The 15,143-nt window shown below is 36.2% G+C and overlaps 1 protein-coding gene across 1 annotated transcript in view; it reads right to left on the bottom strand.

Annotated features, from left to right (window-relative positions):
* Nucleotides 1-15,143, bottom strand: part of BIRC6 (baculoviral IAP repeat containing 6) — a 179,943-nt gene that overhangs the window by 67,175 nt on the left and 97,625 nt on the right. Inside the window, exons 55-62 of the mRNA XM_054394854.1 lie at nucleotides 12,681-13,461; nucleotides 11,721-11,864; nucleotides 10,912-11,041; nucleotides 7,835-7,966; nucleotides 5,465-5,632; nucleotides 3,671-3,844; nucleotides 2,508-2,704; nucleotides 2-302 (exon numbers count right to left, since the gene is read on the bottom strand). Coding sequence (XP_054250829.1) covers nucleotides 2-302; nucleotides 2,508-2,704; nucleotides 3,671-3,844; nucleotides 5,465-5,632; nucleotides 7,835-7,966; nucleotides 10,912-11,041; nucleotides 11,721-11,864; nucleotides 12,681-13,461 — 2,027 coding nt within the window. The remainder of the gene's footprint in view (nucleotide 1; nucleotides 303-2,507; nucleotides 2,705-3,670; nucleotides 3,845-5,464; nucleotides 5,633-7,834; nucleotides 7,967-10,911; nucleotides 11,042-11,720; nucleotides 11,865-12,680; nucleotides 13,462-15,143) is intronic.

Raw genomic sequence — 15,143 nt, 5'->3', positions numbered from 1 at the left:
CTTCCTTCACCATCATCTGTAACTCCCAACACCAATCTCAACAGACACTGAGCATGTTTTCGTTCTTTTAGCAGCACTTCAGCATAGCCCGGGAGACGAAGAAATAAACCAAATGCAGCCAAAGAATGTGCAGGTATGGGAGACATAGTCTGAACTGTTGACTTGATTGGTGGAGGTTCTGCAGCAATTGTTTCTGGTGCTTCATACACCAACTCCCCTGATTGTTCAATGGTAACCCATTCAAATTGATCACTGTCCTTTTGCTTTTCTTGCGTGGTCGAAGTAACCACTGGAGTGCTCACCTTAATTGACAAAAAACAACAAAAAACTTTGTTAGTCATTCAGTTACTCACCCAGACATAAATTTTAAGTACTGTCAGGGTTTGAAGAACATACAATCTTAACACAGGACACCATTAAAAAGTTACATGAATATGCTGCCATTTACACATGCAAGGATCTGGCTAAATGGCTGAGAAGGGCAGACTTCTTGTATTTTCAATACAGTTTCAGAAAATACCCCCTACAAATCTTTCACCATCTCAAACTGTCAGGTAAAATGAACTGCTTAAAATCTAGAGGCACAGAACACAAATTACACTGAAATAACAGCAAAAATGTGTATATATCAGACTGGTATGGCCATACTTTTAACATCTAAGCACTGAGTGTGAACTCAAGTGTTCAGTTTTAAATTGCATATTGCAAAAAGGAGAGTAATTAATTACAGTACCTTTAAAAACTGAAGAAATTTGGGTATGTTTGCAGTCTTTTAGCAATTCATGCACTCCTTTTGGGCTTTATATTGATTTGGCAGGCTTTATTACTATTATGCTCTAACACAACAGTTGGTAGTTCTGTTTTATTAACCTACACTGCAGAGGACTATGCAGCCAGGCATTATAATGGAAATCTGAGTTTAAGGGGGTTAACAGTCGTACAGTTCCTCAGGAAACAGCAATACCCTCAGTTAAAATGAAGGCATGACTCATAATTAAACATCACAGAAGTTTCAGGCTTTTATGCTATTCAGATGAACTCCTGCAATCATATTTAAAATTTCAGTATTTATCACTAGACTGATGTAAACTGGAAAGGATTGATCTGAAAAACCCTTGTGGAATTTATTCAGAATACCAAATTGCTAATTAAAAGTTAAAGCCATGCTTAGCTGCATTTACGCCAATCATCAACATATTAAGAGAATCAAAAGTATCAATGACTTCAGAGACATATAAAAAGAAAAAGAATGAAGAGTCTGGAAAATTCACCAGCCTTCACTCTGAATCTTCTAGTTAGTGTTACCACACTTAATCTGTTTTTTTTTAGGGATCACAGAATTCTCATTCAGTATTTGAATCCAAAGTTACATCTCAAGCTAAAAAATTGCAAAAACAAAATAACTTTCCAAGACTATAAAAAAATCAAGGGGAAAAAAGGATGAAATTTTTCATGGTCTTAAAGTTGCCTTTCCCTGTTGCAGAATTCTTTGAATTGGTCATCTTCAATACAGAGTACACACTGACTCTCTTGGATTTCAAAATTCAGTAATTTTCAATCTGATTATTTCCATAACTTTTAGTTTTTGAAACAGCTTGATACTAGACCTCTAAAGCATCTTCACAGAATTATATACAAAGGATTCATACTAATTATCTGGTCTCACTACAGAGTTCCTACTCCTGTGATAGTTTTGCTGTAAGGGTACTAGAACAACTTCCTTAATTCATGATTATGTTAACTTTGAAGGTAATAAATACTCATAATGTTTTCTCTTAGGAATAACACCTAAAAATTTCAAAAAATATAGCCAAATAAAATTTGAATAATTCACACCTTTTTTTTTTTCTTTTAAATAAAGACTGTGTACCCAGAGTAGCAGCCACAGGAATACCACACTAACGCCAGTGCTGACACTTTTGAAATGCATATCAATGGCCTCAGAGAAGTTCTTTACATAATTACAGTAAGTATAAAAAAAAAAATGAACATGCATATTTTTATTAAATAATTTCATTTTACCTATGTTGTTTAGGAACATAATGATAGTTAAAATTATATAGTTCTTATCTAGAACAATAAATCTAAAATTAAATTATCTGCTTTGAGAACTGAATTTTACTTAACCATAAAAAAAAAAACAACCTGAGGCATGATTACATGAGTAATTAAATGAGAAGCAAGTATGGCTCTGTTACATCAGCAACTGTACGCTATTACAACCTCCAAGATTTTTTATGAAGTAACAGACACAAGGCAAGCAGCAACACTGAATTCATGCATTTGTTCCACAAGGACATGGGTACACAACCTGTAACATATATAGGGAAGCACCATACACAACTGAACAGGGCTGCAGAGTTCTGCAGTAGCCTATTTTAAAGCAGCTTCCCCATATAACACAGACATCAAACTGAACCAAAGAGAAATACAGGAAAAACACTGTCACTAAATAAACAAACAATCCACTCTTAACATGTTTTCCTACACTGATTTTTTTCACTCACTTGCTGAATTACATCAGGATAAAGCATAGGCAGTCTCTCTGCAATAAGTGCCAAACCCCCCATTCCTGCAAAAACTTGCAGTGGGGACTGAATAGGACAGGTTTCAAGAAGTGATTCGTCTAGAACTGCATCCATGCACTCATCCCCAGGACTGATGACTTCATCTTCAGGGCAAGCTCCCAGTAAATCTGCATGCTCTACAAAACCATACAAGTAAGAGAAATGAATACATGATTATCAATATTTGGTTTATTTTTTCATCCTCACTTGAAAGTGGACTTCCTTCTTAAGCAAAACCTAAGTCAAGAACCTAAAATGAATGAGTACAGGAATACAAAAAGAAAATGAAAGTATTTGTGGTAACTTTTGCCAGTGATGGCAGATCTATGTCATAACTTGGGATTTTTATGCAGATTTACATGTTGATTATTGGATTTTTATGCCTTATTAGAATTTGATCTATGTCAGCAGGCTGGTGATCAGCAGATCACCTTACCTTAATTTCAAGGTCCCATTCCTGTAAGTCCTCCAGCATCAAAAACAGGTTCCCTGGATACAGCTCCTCCCTCCCCTTCCCCCAGCACTATGATTAAGTAGGTAGCAAGCAATAAGAAAAAACATCAGCAAGAAACAGATATTATAAAAAAGTTTAAACTAAAGTTTTTAAAAGCTAGAGTTATTTAGTCTGTTTAGATGAACGTAAGAAAAAGCCCCATTTTCAAAGAAGCATTTAAGTACCCAAGTTGACAACAAAAATTTTCACAGGATTCTGTAACTTGCGTTTTCAAGCAGCTCCTGCATTACTTAATCTGCTCTGGTTATCAGCACAAATATGCACTACAGAGAACTGGTATACATGTCAAAAAATAAAATACAATGTACCTATACAGTCATATAATTGTGTCATATACAACACTGAAATGAAGAAAGAAATGTGAAACCAGAACAACCTTATCGGTGCATCTTATAGATACAATCTAAAGCCAGGCAATGGATTTGCTCTTTATCAGGAACTTTAGTACTTGTCTTGTTGAAAATGGTTCAGGAATATCATCCAAGAAAACACAGAAAACCACTACTCCTTACCAAGAAAATAAAAAACATTTTTGCCCAAAATAAAGGCATTTTGAAAAGGAAAATAAGAAGTAGGCAAAAAGAATTACCTTTTTCTGTGTGAAGACGTTTAAATGAGTCTGTTTTCGATAAGCTTGGATCCGAGATGACTTTGGAACCAAGCTTAACTGTCAAATCTATTGATCGATATCCTTGTGGGAGTTTACGGTCATACAGCAGAGTCAGAAGCTGAGCAAGTGTCATTTCAGCTGGTAGTGGTTGGCCTAAACAACAGTGGCATTGAGTCAGAGCGGAAAATTAGGATTGGGTTATTTTAACATACATGTCCAGGTGCTGTTCATTACTTGTACCATGGATGCCAAGTAGAGTAAGTATTACCTGGCTCCAAACCAGGGCCTGTTTGTTCTCTTGGGAAAAGTGGGCCCATCGGTCTGGAAACAACAATCAAAGAACTCTGCCAGTATTCCCTAAGGCAGCTCTATGCTGAGAGCTTGAGCACTGGGAATATTTGACAAATGGCTAAGGCTGTAATTTGATGTGCATTTTAGTGGGTACTGCCTGTTACCTACTATCAAACCTTGGCCTTGCATCACGCTTGAATTGTGGTGGCATAAAGGCGTGCGTCCATAAGGCAAAGTGACTGGGTGGGAAAAAAGTGAAAAACAAAGAAATGTGCGATTCTTTTCTGTCTTATTAGTCCCAAACACAACTCACTACTTTTATCTGGGGACACAATTCAGCAAGGGAAAAAAAACAAGTGAATGGCACTGCCAGGAATACTTTTGTCAGATGCAACACAGACTTGGCATGCACATGCAATACAGCCCAAAATGACAACTCAGATTGAGATTTTTGCCATCATGTCGTTTATGGAAGAGTATGTTTCACCCTAAAATTACAAATTACTCTCCAGGAAGAATAATTTTTCCTGATAACAAGCAGACTTATGCACGACACAAAATGTTTAGAGTTAGATCATATAACACACTTAGCCTGCCTATTTCAGCTTGACTTAATGAAATAACACAAGTTCAGGAAGTGCTTTAGTAGCAACCTGTTTCTTCAGTGGAAGATATTGTCTTAAGAAATGAAAATTAAAAATGTCTTGCCATTGTGCAAGTGATTAAGTTTTCTGCGCTTTCTCCCAATACCGATTCTGCTTTTCACAGCTGCCTCTTTTGTAACATTGGGCTGTTGCACAGGACATTTGGTTGACCAGATCACAAACAGAGAACGGCCTACATTCCAGTAGTCGACATTCACCATCTAGATACTGAAAACTGGCACTGGGTTTTGATCTCCTCTCCAAAACAGCAGCTTTAACTGTATTTTAATTGAAATATATGATCCCTTTAACTGCCTGAGGACAGCCTCAAAGCCACTAATTCTGTAGTAAGTTACAAATTTAAGTTTTTTTTTATTGGGTGAAAATTACCTTGAACAGAAGTTTACCCTTAATCCCATTAGCTGGTTCCTGTTTTTATACTATGAAATAGATAAGAAGCTCTTCTACACAAGTATTATACTCGCAAATGAACTTTCTAGAGAGCCATGCAAGTTCTGCCTCACAGGTTGAAGAAAATGTTTGTCAGCTTACAAACCTACCTCTCTTATTTCTGAGTGAAAGTGGAAATGTTTCTGAGATTTCATTTTAGGAACAGAGAACTAAACTTAAAGAAAAATAAGCATAATCCTTACTTTTAAAAAGCTACTAACGTCCAGCTTAAAGTTGTTATTGGCCCAGAAAAGAAGAGCTCTACACTTCAAGATGCTCAACAGATAGATAGAAAATGTCCACTGGCATTACATCTACTTTCTGATGACATACAAGACACTGAAAGAAGACCATAATTTTGACATTTAAAACAAGTTACTAAAGTTACCTGGTAGAAGTTTATGGTACAGATGAAAGACTGGAACACTAATGGTCTTGCTGGAAGATTCTCCTCCTGAGGAAGATGTACCAACTTTATCTGCCATCACTCTCCCTCGTCTTGATGGTGGACGTGGGGGAGTGGATGAAACAGCTCTTTTTGACTGAGATTTCAAACCTAGTGCAGCAGTAAGAAATTCTAAGTCATTCTAGTATTTAATAACTTCAGTCAGCGAAGATGGAATGCACTCTGTAACTTCAATGACAGCAAAAAAGTCAAAGTTTTCAGCACTGGAAAATTAAATATCAGAATAGCGTTCATGTATAAAATAAATTTGGATATAATCTTGGTATGGTTACATGGCTGTGCATCATCTCGACTCTCAAACATAACCCAAACTGTAACTGTATTAGATGATATAATCCGATAAAAACAATGCAGAAGCCACTCCGATTCTGCTCTTAAACTTAAAAAAGCACCTGTCTAGTGATGGGCCCTACATCAAAACCTTGAAATCAGAAAGATTTCTAAATTGACAAGACATTTCAGCAGACACATGATGAAAGGCAGCTTTAAACATGCTTTTAAAGTTGCCTAGGTCAAAACATTTAGAGTAAGAACTAAGCAAAAATTAAAAGTTAGAATAGGAACACAAAAGCTTACTGAACTTATATAGCAAGACTACCATTTTCTGGGACAGCCTAAGTTGACTTAAGGTACAGAGAACTTACACTACTATCACATAGCCTTCTACGCCAAGTGACAGTTCAAGTGAGAAGGCCAGCAGGTCAGTATACAAAGACACATAAAATTACTGCCTTATCACTAGCTAAGAGCAGCTTCAAAACTACTAACACCCACACCTGAAACACTATCATAGACTGGTTTCAGTTGCTCAGTACCATCATCTACAATACATAATCTCAGTATACTAATCTAGCTTGTTTCAAAGATCAGGTTCCAAATACCACCTCTACTCTATTAATTTGAGCAATAGGGAACAAATTAAATAATGGCTGCTTGAGACTGAGAATGCTAAAAAAGCCAAAACACAACAACCCAAATATATGAAAAGATGAAAACAAAATAAGAAAATATTTCTTATTCTACCTAAAATATTCGTTAGTAAAAAGAAATGTAAATGGGAGACATTTACATTTAACCTATTTTACTTAACTGGAAAAAAATACAAACAAAAAGAAGAAAAACATTAAGTCTGCTTTCTACTACATCATCATGCAACTGGGGCGAGACACGGCTGACTATGCTAGATCCTACTGTAAAACTTGGCATATTATTTTTCTGCTTTATTCATGTTGTAGCTCTTCATTTGGACCTATTAATATTTTAGATATTACCAAAACATGTTTAGCCTGTTTAAGTGGCTTCCACTGCAAGTATCTTTCCAGATAAACATGCTGTAATTATCATCAGCTGTATTGCTGTAAATATATACCTCGATCTATGAAACTGTTGCTCTAGTCAATAATTGAGTTTAGAGTTTTATCTGCATCTAAAAAACTGAAATAAAAAGCTTAAGAAATGTTGGTGTCAGAAGTCAAAGGAAATCAGCATCTATTCTTCATGCTTCATGGACTGTAAAATGAAATAAAGGTAAAACAGTGAAGGCAGAAAGCTAGATAGGAAAAGAGTAGTTTGAAGTTCACTAATCTCTCTTGCACACACCAGAACTTCAAAGCAAAAGACCAATGATCTCCACAATGATCATCTGAACTGTAATCTTCTTGTATCACTGCAAAATTACTACCTTCAATCTATACCTTTCATAGTAGTTTTGGAGGGAAAAGGTTCAAGACTTCAGAAATATCTTCATATCAGCTTTTAAAAGGTGAATGCTCTGGACAAAAATTCTGTATTTGTGGTTTCCAAAGGGAATAACATGGTTTTATGCTTACTTGTTCATCTGACAGTTTACAGCAGAGTACTATCAGCTGTTATGCAAAGTGTATGGATCCTTTTATTTCCAAAGCATACTGCAGGAGCAGAAGTGATTAAAATCTGATGCACTAGCCACTGAAAAAAGTAGAGGTAGTATTACCCATACCACAACAAGCAATAATACATTGCCATATAATCCCATTCTTTCTCTACAAAAATCCTATAAAACGCACTAGCAAAGGCATCCACAACCTATCACTGACACACATATTTAGGTACAAATTAGTCAAAGTACATGCTCTGCTAGAGGCAGCAGGAACCAATCTTTGCTGCCTAATAGCCAGTTAGACTAATTGGGTACTACAAATTTTCTAACCACTAGTAGTAATAATAATAAAAAAAAAATTGTTAGCAGATACTTATACTCACTTTTAACATCAGAAAGATCAACTTTTCAATAGATACAAGAAAAAGACATACCAGAAGCAACAACAACGCTATAATTGTCCTGAAATCCATTTTCTGCTTTAACTTTTTCTTTCTCTTCATAGTTCTTTTTTTCTTTGTCTTCCTTCTGTTCATTAATTAGCTTAGCTGTAATACTTGGTGTATCTATATGGGGAGGTAAAAAAAAAAAAAAAAAGAGGTCAGAAAGGTATTTTAATATATCAAGTTGATTTTACTAGTTCTACGCTTTAACAAGGCTATTTTAGTGGATCATGTTCCATCCCAGGCAGCAAGAGTCTTCCAAGTACCTATGAATTTAGGTATCATGATAATTCTGGTACTATTACCCACAAAATGCATCCTCTATTTAAAGCTGTAACAGTTTAAAACCATTACCTGATGAATCAAATGTATTAATGTTAAAACACCAGTGCAATCAGCCAGAAAGAAAATAAAGTCCATTAGATGTCCCCCCAAAACCCCATAGCACAAACCAATAATAATTAAATAAAATCTTAAAATAAAAAACCTTTTTCTAATGACAACTGCAGACTTAAATAAGTTTTTGTCTTTAAGTCTACGTATCCAGTGTTACATACTGACCCAATTTCAGAACTTGCAAGTATGACTGTTCCTTTGAAAGATGCCTTAAGTACACTGTATATCCACAACTTGTGCTCTTTGCTTAAGTGAGCAGAGATTACTACAGTTCACTGCTTTGGTTTATTCATTAGTGCAGATCACTTATCAGCAAACAAATTATTGACGATTGGTGACAGTGGATCATTTCACACCTTGTAAGGTACAACACTAGCACCAAAATAATTGAATAATTCTCTGAGTAGTAACTGGTTTCCACATAGCTACAGCAGCTTTAAGCTATAGCTACAGACTCAAGAGCTAGAAGTGACATCCAGCTACCTTTAACTGTACGTCACCAGTGGGTGAGGTGCTGAAAGATATACGGACTGCTTGAAAATACTCCATGATTTGTGCCGATCTGTGTAGTACAGACCAAAAGAAGATACAGTGTGAAACTGCTGCTACTGGGATATATCAAGAAAGGTGTGTCCAGCAGGTCTAGGGAAGTTCTCCTACTCTGCCCTGGTGAGACCACACCTGGAACACTGTGTCCAGTTTTGGGCTCCCCAGTTCAAGAGAGACAGAGACCTGCTGGAGAGAATCCAACAGAGAGCCACGAGGATGGTTAGGGGACTTGAGCATCTCCCCTATGAAGAGAGACTGAGAGCCCTGAGGCTGTTTAGTCTTGAGAAGACCGAGAGGGGATCTGATCAATGTCTATAAATATCTGAGGGATGGGTGTCAGGGGGAGGGGGGCCAGGCTCTTTTTGGTGGCTCACAGTGATAGGACAAGGAACAATGGGTTCAAACTAGAACATAGAAGATTTCACCTCAACATGAGGAGAAACTTCTTTACAGTGAGGGTGACGGAGCACTGGAACAGGCTCCCCAGGGGGGTTGTGGAGTCTCTTTCTCTGGAGACTTTCAAAACCCACCTGGATGTGTTCCTATGTGGACTATCCTAGGTGATGCTGCTCTGGCAGGGGGGTTGGACCTGATCATCTCTTGAGGTCCCTTCCAACCTCTGATATACTGTGATACTGAGCACCCAACATTAACAAGCATGATAAATATATGTGTGTGTGATATATGTATGTTACTGGTTGTTAGCTTTTTAGAAAAATCCTCATTATCATTATTACAACTATCATTAAACTTCAGAGTTATTCTAGTTTGGTCCCATGGACTGAATGCCCATTCACTGTTGGAGAATGTATAGGTGATTAATATAATTAAGGAAGTTTAAACAACGGTATTCTTACTACTTAAGTGATATCCAGATTGTTATGCAATTTTTCTGAGCAGTCAAGACCAGTAACTTAAGACCAAGGTGAACAAAATACAAAACAGCTGGTACTCATCCTAGATAATCCTATCTGCAGTGATACTGCACATTTTCTTCCTATGGTGAAGGGACGCAAGTAGCATATTTAGCTCCTCTCACCTTTTTTCTCTAAAGGCTGGGAAAAAAAGTATGAAGTGCTTATTGTGATCTATTTTTGCACAAAATATGATACAACCAATTTCAGACATTAACAGAGCAGTTAAGAGAAAAGCAGCAGACTGACACAGAATCATCACAACTTCCTACAGTTGCAGTGGTAGCACGCTTCTCTTCCTATCTACACCTAGTCCATGCCTCCTCTGTCTCTGTCATCCCAAACACAGAATTTACTCCTCATATATTTTCTTTACTATGTCCTAACCATTTAATAACTTAGAGAAATTACATTAGATGAAGGATGGAAACATAAGAGAATCTGAATTTTTCCAGAATTAATTCTTCCAGTTTAGCTGAGAAATAATAGTTCTGTAGCAAACCTTAAAGTCACAGTGTCCTACAAAATCAGCATTTGATCAATTTCAATGCAGACATTATGGTGTATCACATCATGACCTTCCCTTTCCCAGTCTCTATTATATTGACTATCAAGTTGACAGCAATATACCATTAAGGCAGCCATTAAGTACAGTTTATGTCACTGTTCAACAACTGCTCCCCTCCTTATATGTAGTGACTATCTCACCCATTACAGTAATTTTGACTATAAATTGAACAAGGATCTAGAGTCAGTAGTTACATCACACACGTGACTCTGTCTGGACAGCAAGTGAATACAGAATTCTACTAGAAACAACAAACTATTCCCTGGCAAACAAGATTCAAGTGTTTCTCTAGGATAGATTATTTTTAGTTAAAATCCAAAAGCATAACTTGTTCTGTCTAGTATTCTACCAACTACCATTATTTGCTCCATTTAGTAAACAAACACTAATGTTTATATGAGGGGCAAATGTATCTCCATAGAAATTAGATGAAGCCTTCATTAAAGGCTTTTCATACCAATATGATTTCATCTCTATTTTGAGATAATGTCCCCTGACATTTATATGGTCTTGCAAATATCCCGCAAGAAAACTAAGAACACTTTAATACTCAAAAGCAAAAAAGCCCCCAACCTACAAAATTACCCCAAAAATCCAACAACCCCCCCCCCAAAAAAAACCCCAAAACCCCAAAAACTTACCTGACACACGATCAAGAACCTCTGCTAGAGTTGTTGAGACAGGCAAGTGAAGAGTACGAAATTTGTGTCCAGCTCCATACATTGGATGTTGAATTACATGACTAGTAGCATTAATTCTACCTTTGTACAGCTGAAAGGAAAAAGTCAACATTTTTTAAAAAAGGCAACATCTAACATGACTTTAGCATTCAGAAGTAAGTTAAAATACTATGTTCTTATAAATTCAACTCTGCAAAATAAATATTTTTTGTGTGCTAAAAACTGATATATCCTTCAATTCTACAGGTATACAGGAAGAATGCATCAGATTAGGACAAGTTTAATTGGTACTCAAAAGAATTTGTTTTGAAAGCCTAGAGTATTCTTAGCATCAGAAACAGTGTATCATATTTGTTTTTAAAAAAATCCAATTACTTTAAACAGCTGTATATTAAAAAAAAAAAGTATCTGATATTTGCAAGTATATGAAACTGATAATGAAGAACTGCTGGAAGGACTAGAACTTGTATCTATACATGCTACTTATCCGTAAAGATACTACTAAAAAGTCTTCCATAAAATGAATTTCAGTTGACAACTTTTTTTGAAGCAGTATTTTCAACAAGATGGCTTTGTCTTACAACAGAGCCCTAACTTTTCTTTTAAAAATGCTGTTACAATTCACCAACACCTTCCTTTCCAAAATTCCACAATGTGTCCAACAGGAAAAGCTGCCATCTGACATTTCAAAATTGAATATATGCAGATTTATTTGCTTTAAGGCTAAACTTATTTCATGTTCATCATATGGCTACAAAAAAAATTCTTACTGGACATGGAGACTGAAGAAACAAAGTCACTTTCTCATCCTCTAGCATGAGCTGCAAAAAAAGCCTCCTAATAAATCCTGAAATATTTCCAGAGGTTGGGAGATTCCCACGCTGAGGAGAGGACTGGAACAATTCACAGAGAACCTGGGAATGCAAAATGACATCATATTCAAAATGTTTCTATATTGAGGTCTCTAAAGTACAGCTCTACATAGCCATAATAGGCAGTGCCCAAGATCTACCTTCTAGGTAGCAAATTAGATCAGAAATGAGCACCATTGAAGGAAACAACAGTAGCAACTGAGGGTTTTTTTAATAAAAAGGTTCAAAACACAAACGACAGCATCAAAAGTAATTGTAAATACATACTGATTATTCAAGATTTAAAAAAAAAGTACTTAGAAACTTTTATATCCCTAAAGCAAAAACTTTCCACTGCATTACTGCTACCAGCCATTAACAGAAAACCAAGTAATTTTTTTTTGTAAGTGTACCTGTTCCTGGGGCATGTTTATTCTTAATGCTGATTTTTTTTTTTTTAAGTATACTTTTAGTCAGGTAGGTCTGCAAGGTTAATGGGCGAGATGAAAATAGCTGAATTTACACAAGAATGCCAAACACAAAGCCATGTTCTGCAACAGCCTCTATTTCACTGGTCACGGATTGTGCAGTGCGTGTGGTTGCACAAGCAAATTTATCAGGAAATCTGCTTAAGTTGCTAATATAAAAACTGTGCATGAAGAAGAGTTCAGATCCATCCAATTAAAAATAGTATTTTGGATTTTGATCTAAACCAAGATACACAGGACTGGACTGCCATGACAAAATGTTTTTATACTTTATGTCAGACAAAAAGCTAACAATTTTAACACAAAGTTATTTTGAAGAAAACTAAGAAAGGTTTTTGTTTCCTGGCTGTAGTCATTAATAAAGAAATTAAGACCATTTTTAGCCTCTCACCTGTGCCATAAGTCTCTGGTTATTAGGATGGCAAGAGATGCACTGTAAGAAGAAAGCAACTGTTGCATTTTCAATTGCTGTCCGCTGCTGAGTGGTCAACCCTGTTGTTACAGTTGAAGAAAGTAAGTTGGATCTTGCACCAGTCTGTTGTGCTGTCACATTGTGTCCTCCAGAAGTAGCACCAGAATGGCACAACAGAAATAAAAGAGCTGTCCACAATGGATTTACTTCAGAGCCACCCAACCAATCCTTCATCATGTGGCTGTTACCAACTTCTGTCAAAAACCTGAGTACAGGAGCAACCAGGTCTGCTGTGATAGGCATTTTATTAAAGTGCTGTGGAACATGATGCCTCCTGAGCCTGTCATGGGTGATATCCACTGATTGTGCAGTGCAGTCAGAGCTAGAAGTATGGTTAAAGCAAAAACTAGCAAGACTTCTTACAAGCAGTGAAGGCAAACCTGAGTCCAATAATTGCTTGATAGCTTCAGGAGACTGAGATGAAGCAGCAAGAGTAGCCAGGTGAGACTCCGTTAGTGCAAGAGGGGCTTGTGCGTTTTTAGAGTCATCTGTTAAAGATGAACTAAGGTCCTGTTTTTTGCTGTCATCAGTCATGGACAGCCTGTGCTGACATTGAATTGGAGGAGGAGTGATACCCATCCATCCCATGAGTAAAGAAAAATAATTTGGGTGGATGTGGCACATTGAACAAAGCAAACTATCAACAGCCTTCTTCAACACCATGTTGCAGGGGAGAGACATGGACCAGTTAAACAACGACCTGTAGAGGACAGAAAACCATGTCAATACAGTTTGTCGGTAATATTCCCTTTTCTTCATTGGTTCATGGAACATCTTTCCACATTTATGATTAGCTATTGTAGAAGCTGTTACAAAACACCTTCTGCTAAGCCTGAAAGCCTCTTTTGGATCACAGGATCAGAGGACACTGATCACCTAAAAGGCATTCCTCCATTGCATATTTAAATTTCTTTCATCATACCACATTTAAAACAGCTAAGCCAACATTTATGGCAGGCTGCACATGAAAAACAGGATTTCAGTCTTTTGGCAGTTATCACAATCTATGCACCTCTGAGCCAACTGCAACCTCTTCGTGATTTCAACTTTCCAAGCTGGAGCTATGAGTATCAAAAATGCAGACACTCCTTTACAGTTCTTTTAATTGTTCCTAAAAATTTACAGTATTTTATCATGTTTCCAAACATTTTTAACATTTGCTGTATTAGAGTTCTATCCAAAGATGTTGCAAAAATAAATAAATAAATGAAAGTAAACCCAATCCTGGTTGAATGGTGTTACTCTTGCTACACTTATTCAAACTGAACTTAGGATACAAGTTCACAACAGATTTATTTCTCAGAGATATTAAAACCTGACCTACCTCTGAACTCACTTCTATCCAAACACTATCTGCTTTAATTTTAATTCAAGGCATACAAATGCAAGAGCTGATTTAGCTGCTACTATTCAATTAAAATACTGAAATAATAATTTCTTCATACAGACTTGTTCAAAGTATTCTTCTCAAAAAAAGTTTTCTGAACTGCATTGGCAACACCTTGACACTGTACATAAATGATATTATTTTAATATCAGGTGAACACAGACTTTGTACCACTTCCATATTAGATTTTAAGTAAGTTTGGATTTATCACCACATATCACATTCCCATTTGCAGATAAGGATTGTTTTTCCCTCTTCTGGATAGAAGTGTTATTCTGTTATATAAAAAATTAAAAAGTCATCTCAGTGACCAAATGACCCATGACTTTGGGAAGATAGTCACAAATTCCTAAACTCCACATATAATAAAGGGACACTTAAATTCGTCTCCCATTACATGTTCACACAACACTTCTGCCAAAATTTTCTGGGTAAGTTCAAGCCCTATGAAAAATAAGACTATTTCAAATATATTAAAAGATAACAAAACAATAGTTAGTATCCATTGGCCAAACTAGATATACTGAAGTGGAAAATAGGGGTGATGGGAAAACATATCCAAGCAAAAAGTGAAATATCACATGAAGGAGAAATCAGGAGTCATAGCTAGAATCCATGAAAATATTTTAAAAGTAAAAAATATGAGGAAGGGTGAAGAATATATAAAGTTATTTTTATTAGAAGAATTATTTATCCATAAAAGTCTGTCAACAATTCTTCTACAGTTATTAAAAAAGTATTTTATAATTTGCTCCAGGTGCTGGCTGATATGAATTTATGAATTATAGATTTATTTGACAGGAGGTAGAAGAACAGGGCTATATTGCAATGTGCACACTCAAACTAGGTACAATAGTATTATTAGTATTCCTTCATTTCAGCCTGTTATTAAAACAACATACTTTCCTCCAAAAGATAGTTCTTAATTTTCAAACATTAAAATGTGTATCCTGAGAATGCGTTTCTGCTAAAATGTATTGCTAAAAGGACTAACT

The sequence above is a fragment of the Indicator indicator genome, chromosome 2, assembly GCF_027791375.1.
Source record: "Indicator indicator isolate 239-I01 chromosome 2, UM_Iind_1.1, whole genome shotgun sequence".
Lineage (NCBI taxonomy): Eukaryota > Metazoa > Chordata > Aves > Piciformes > Indicatoridae > Indicator > Indicator indicator.
This window is presented reverse-complemented; position numbering and strand designations above follow the sequence as displayed.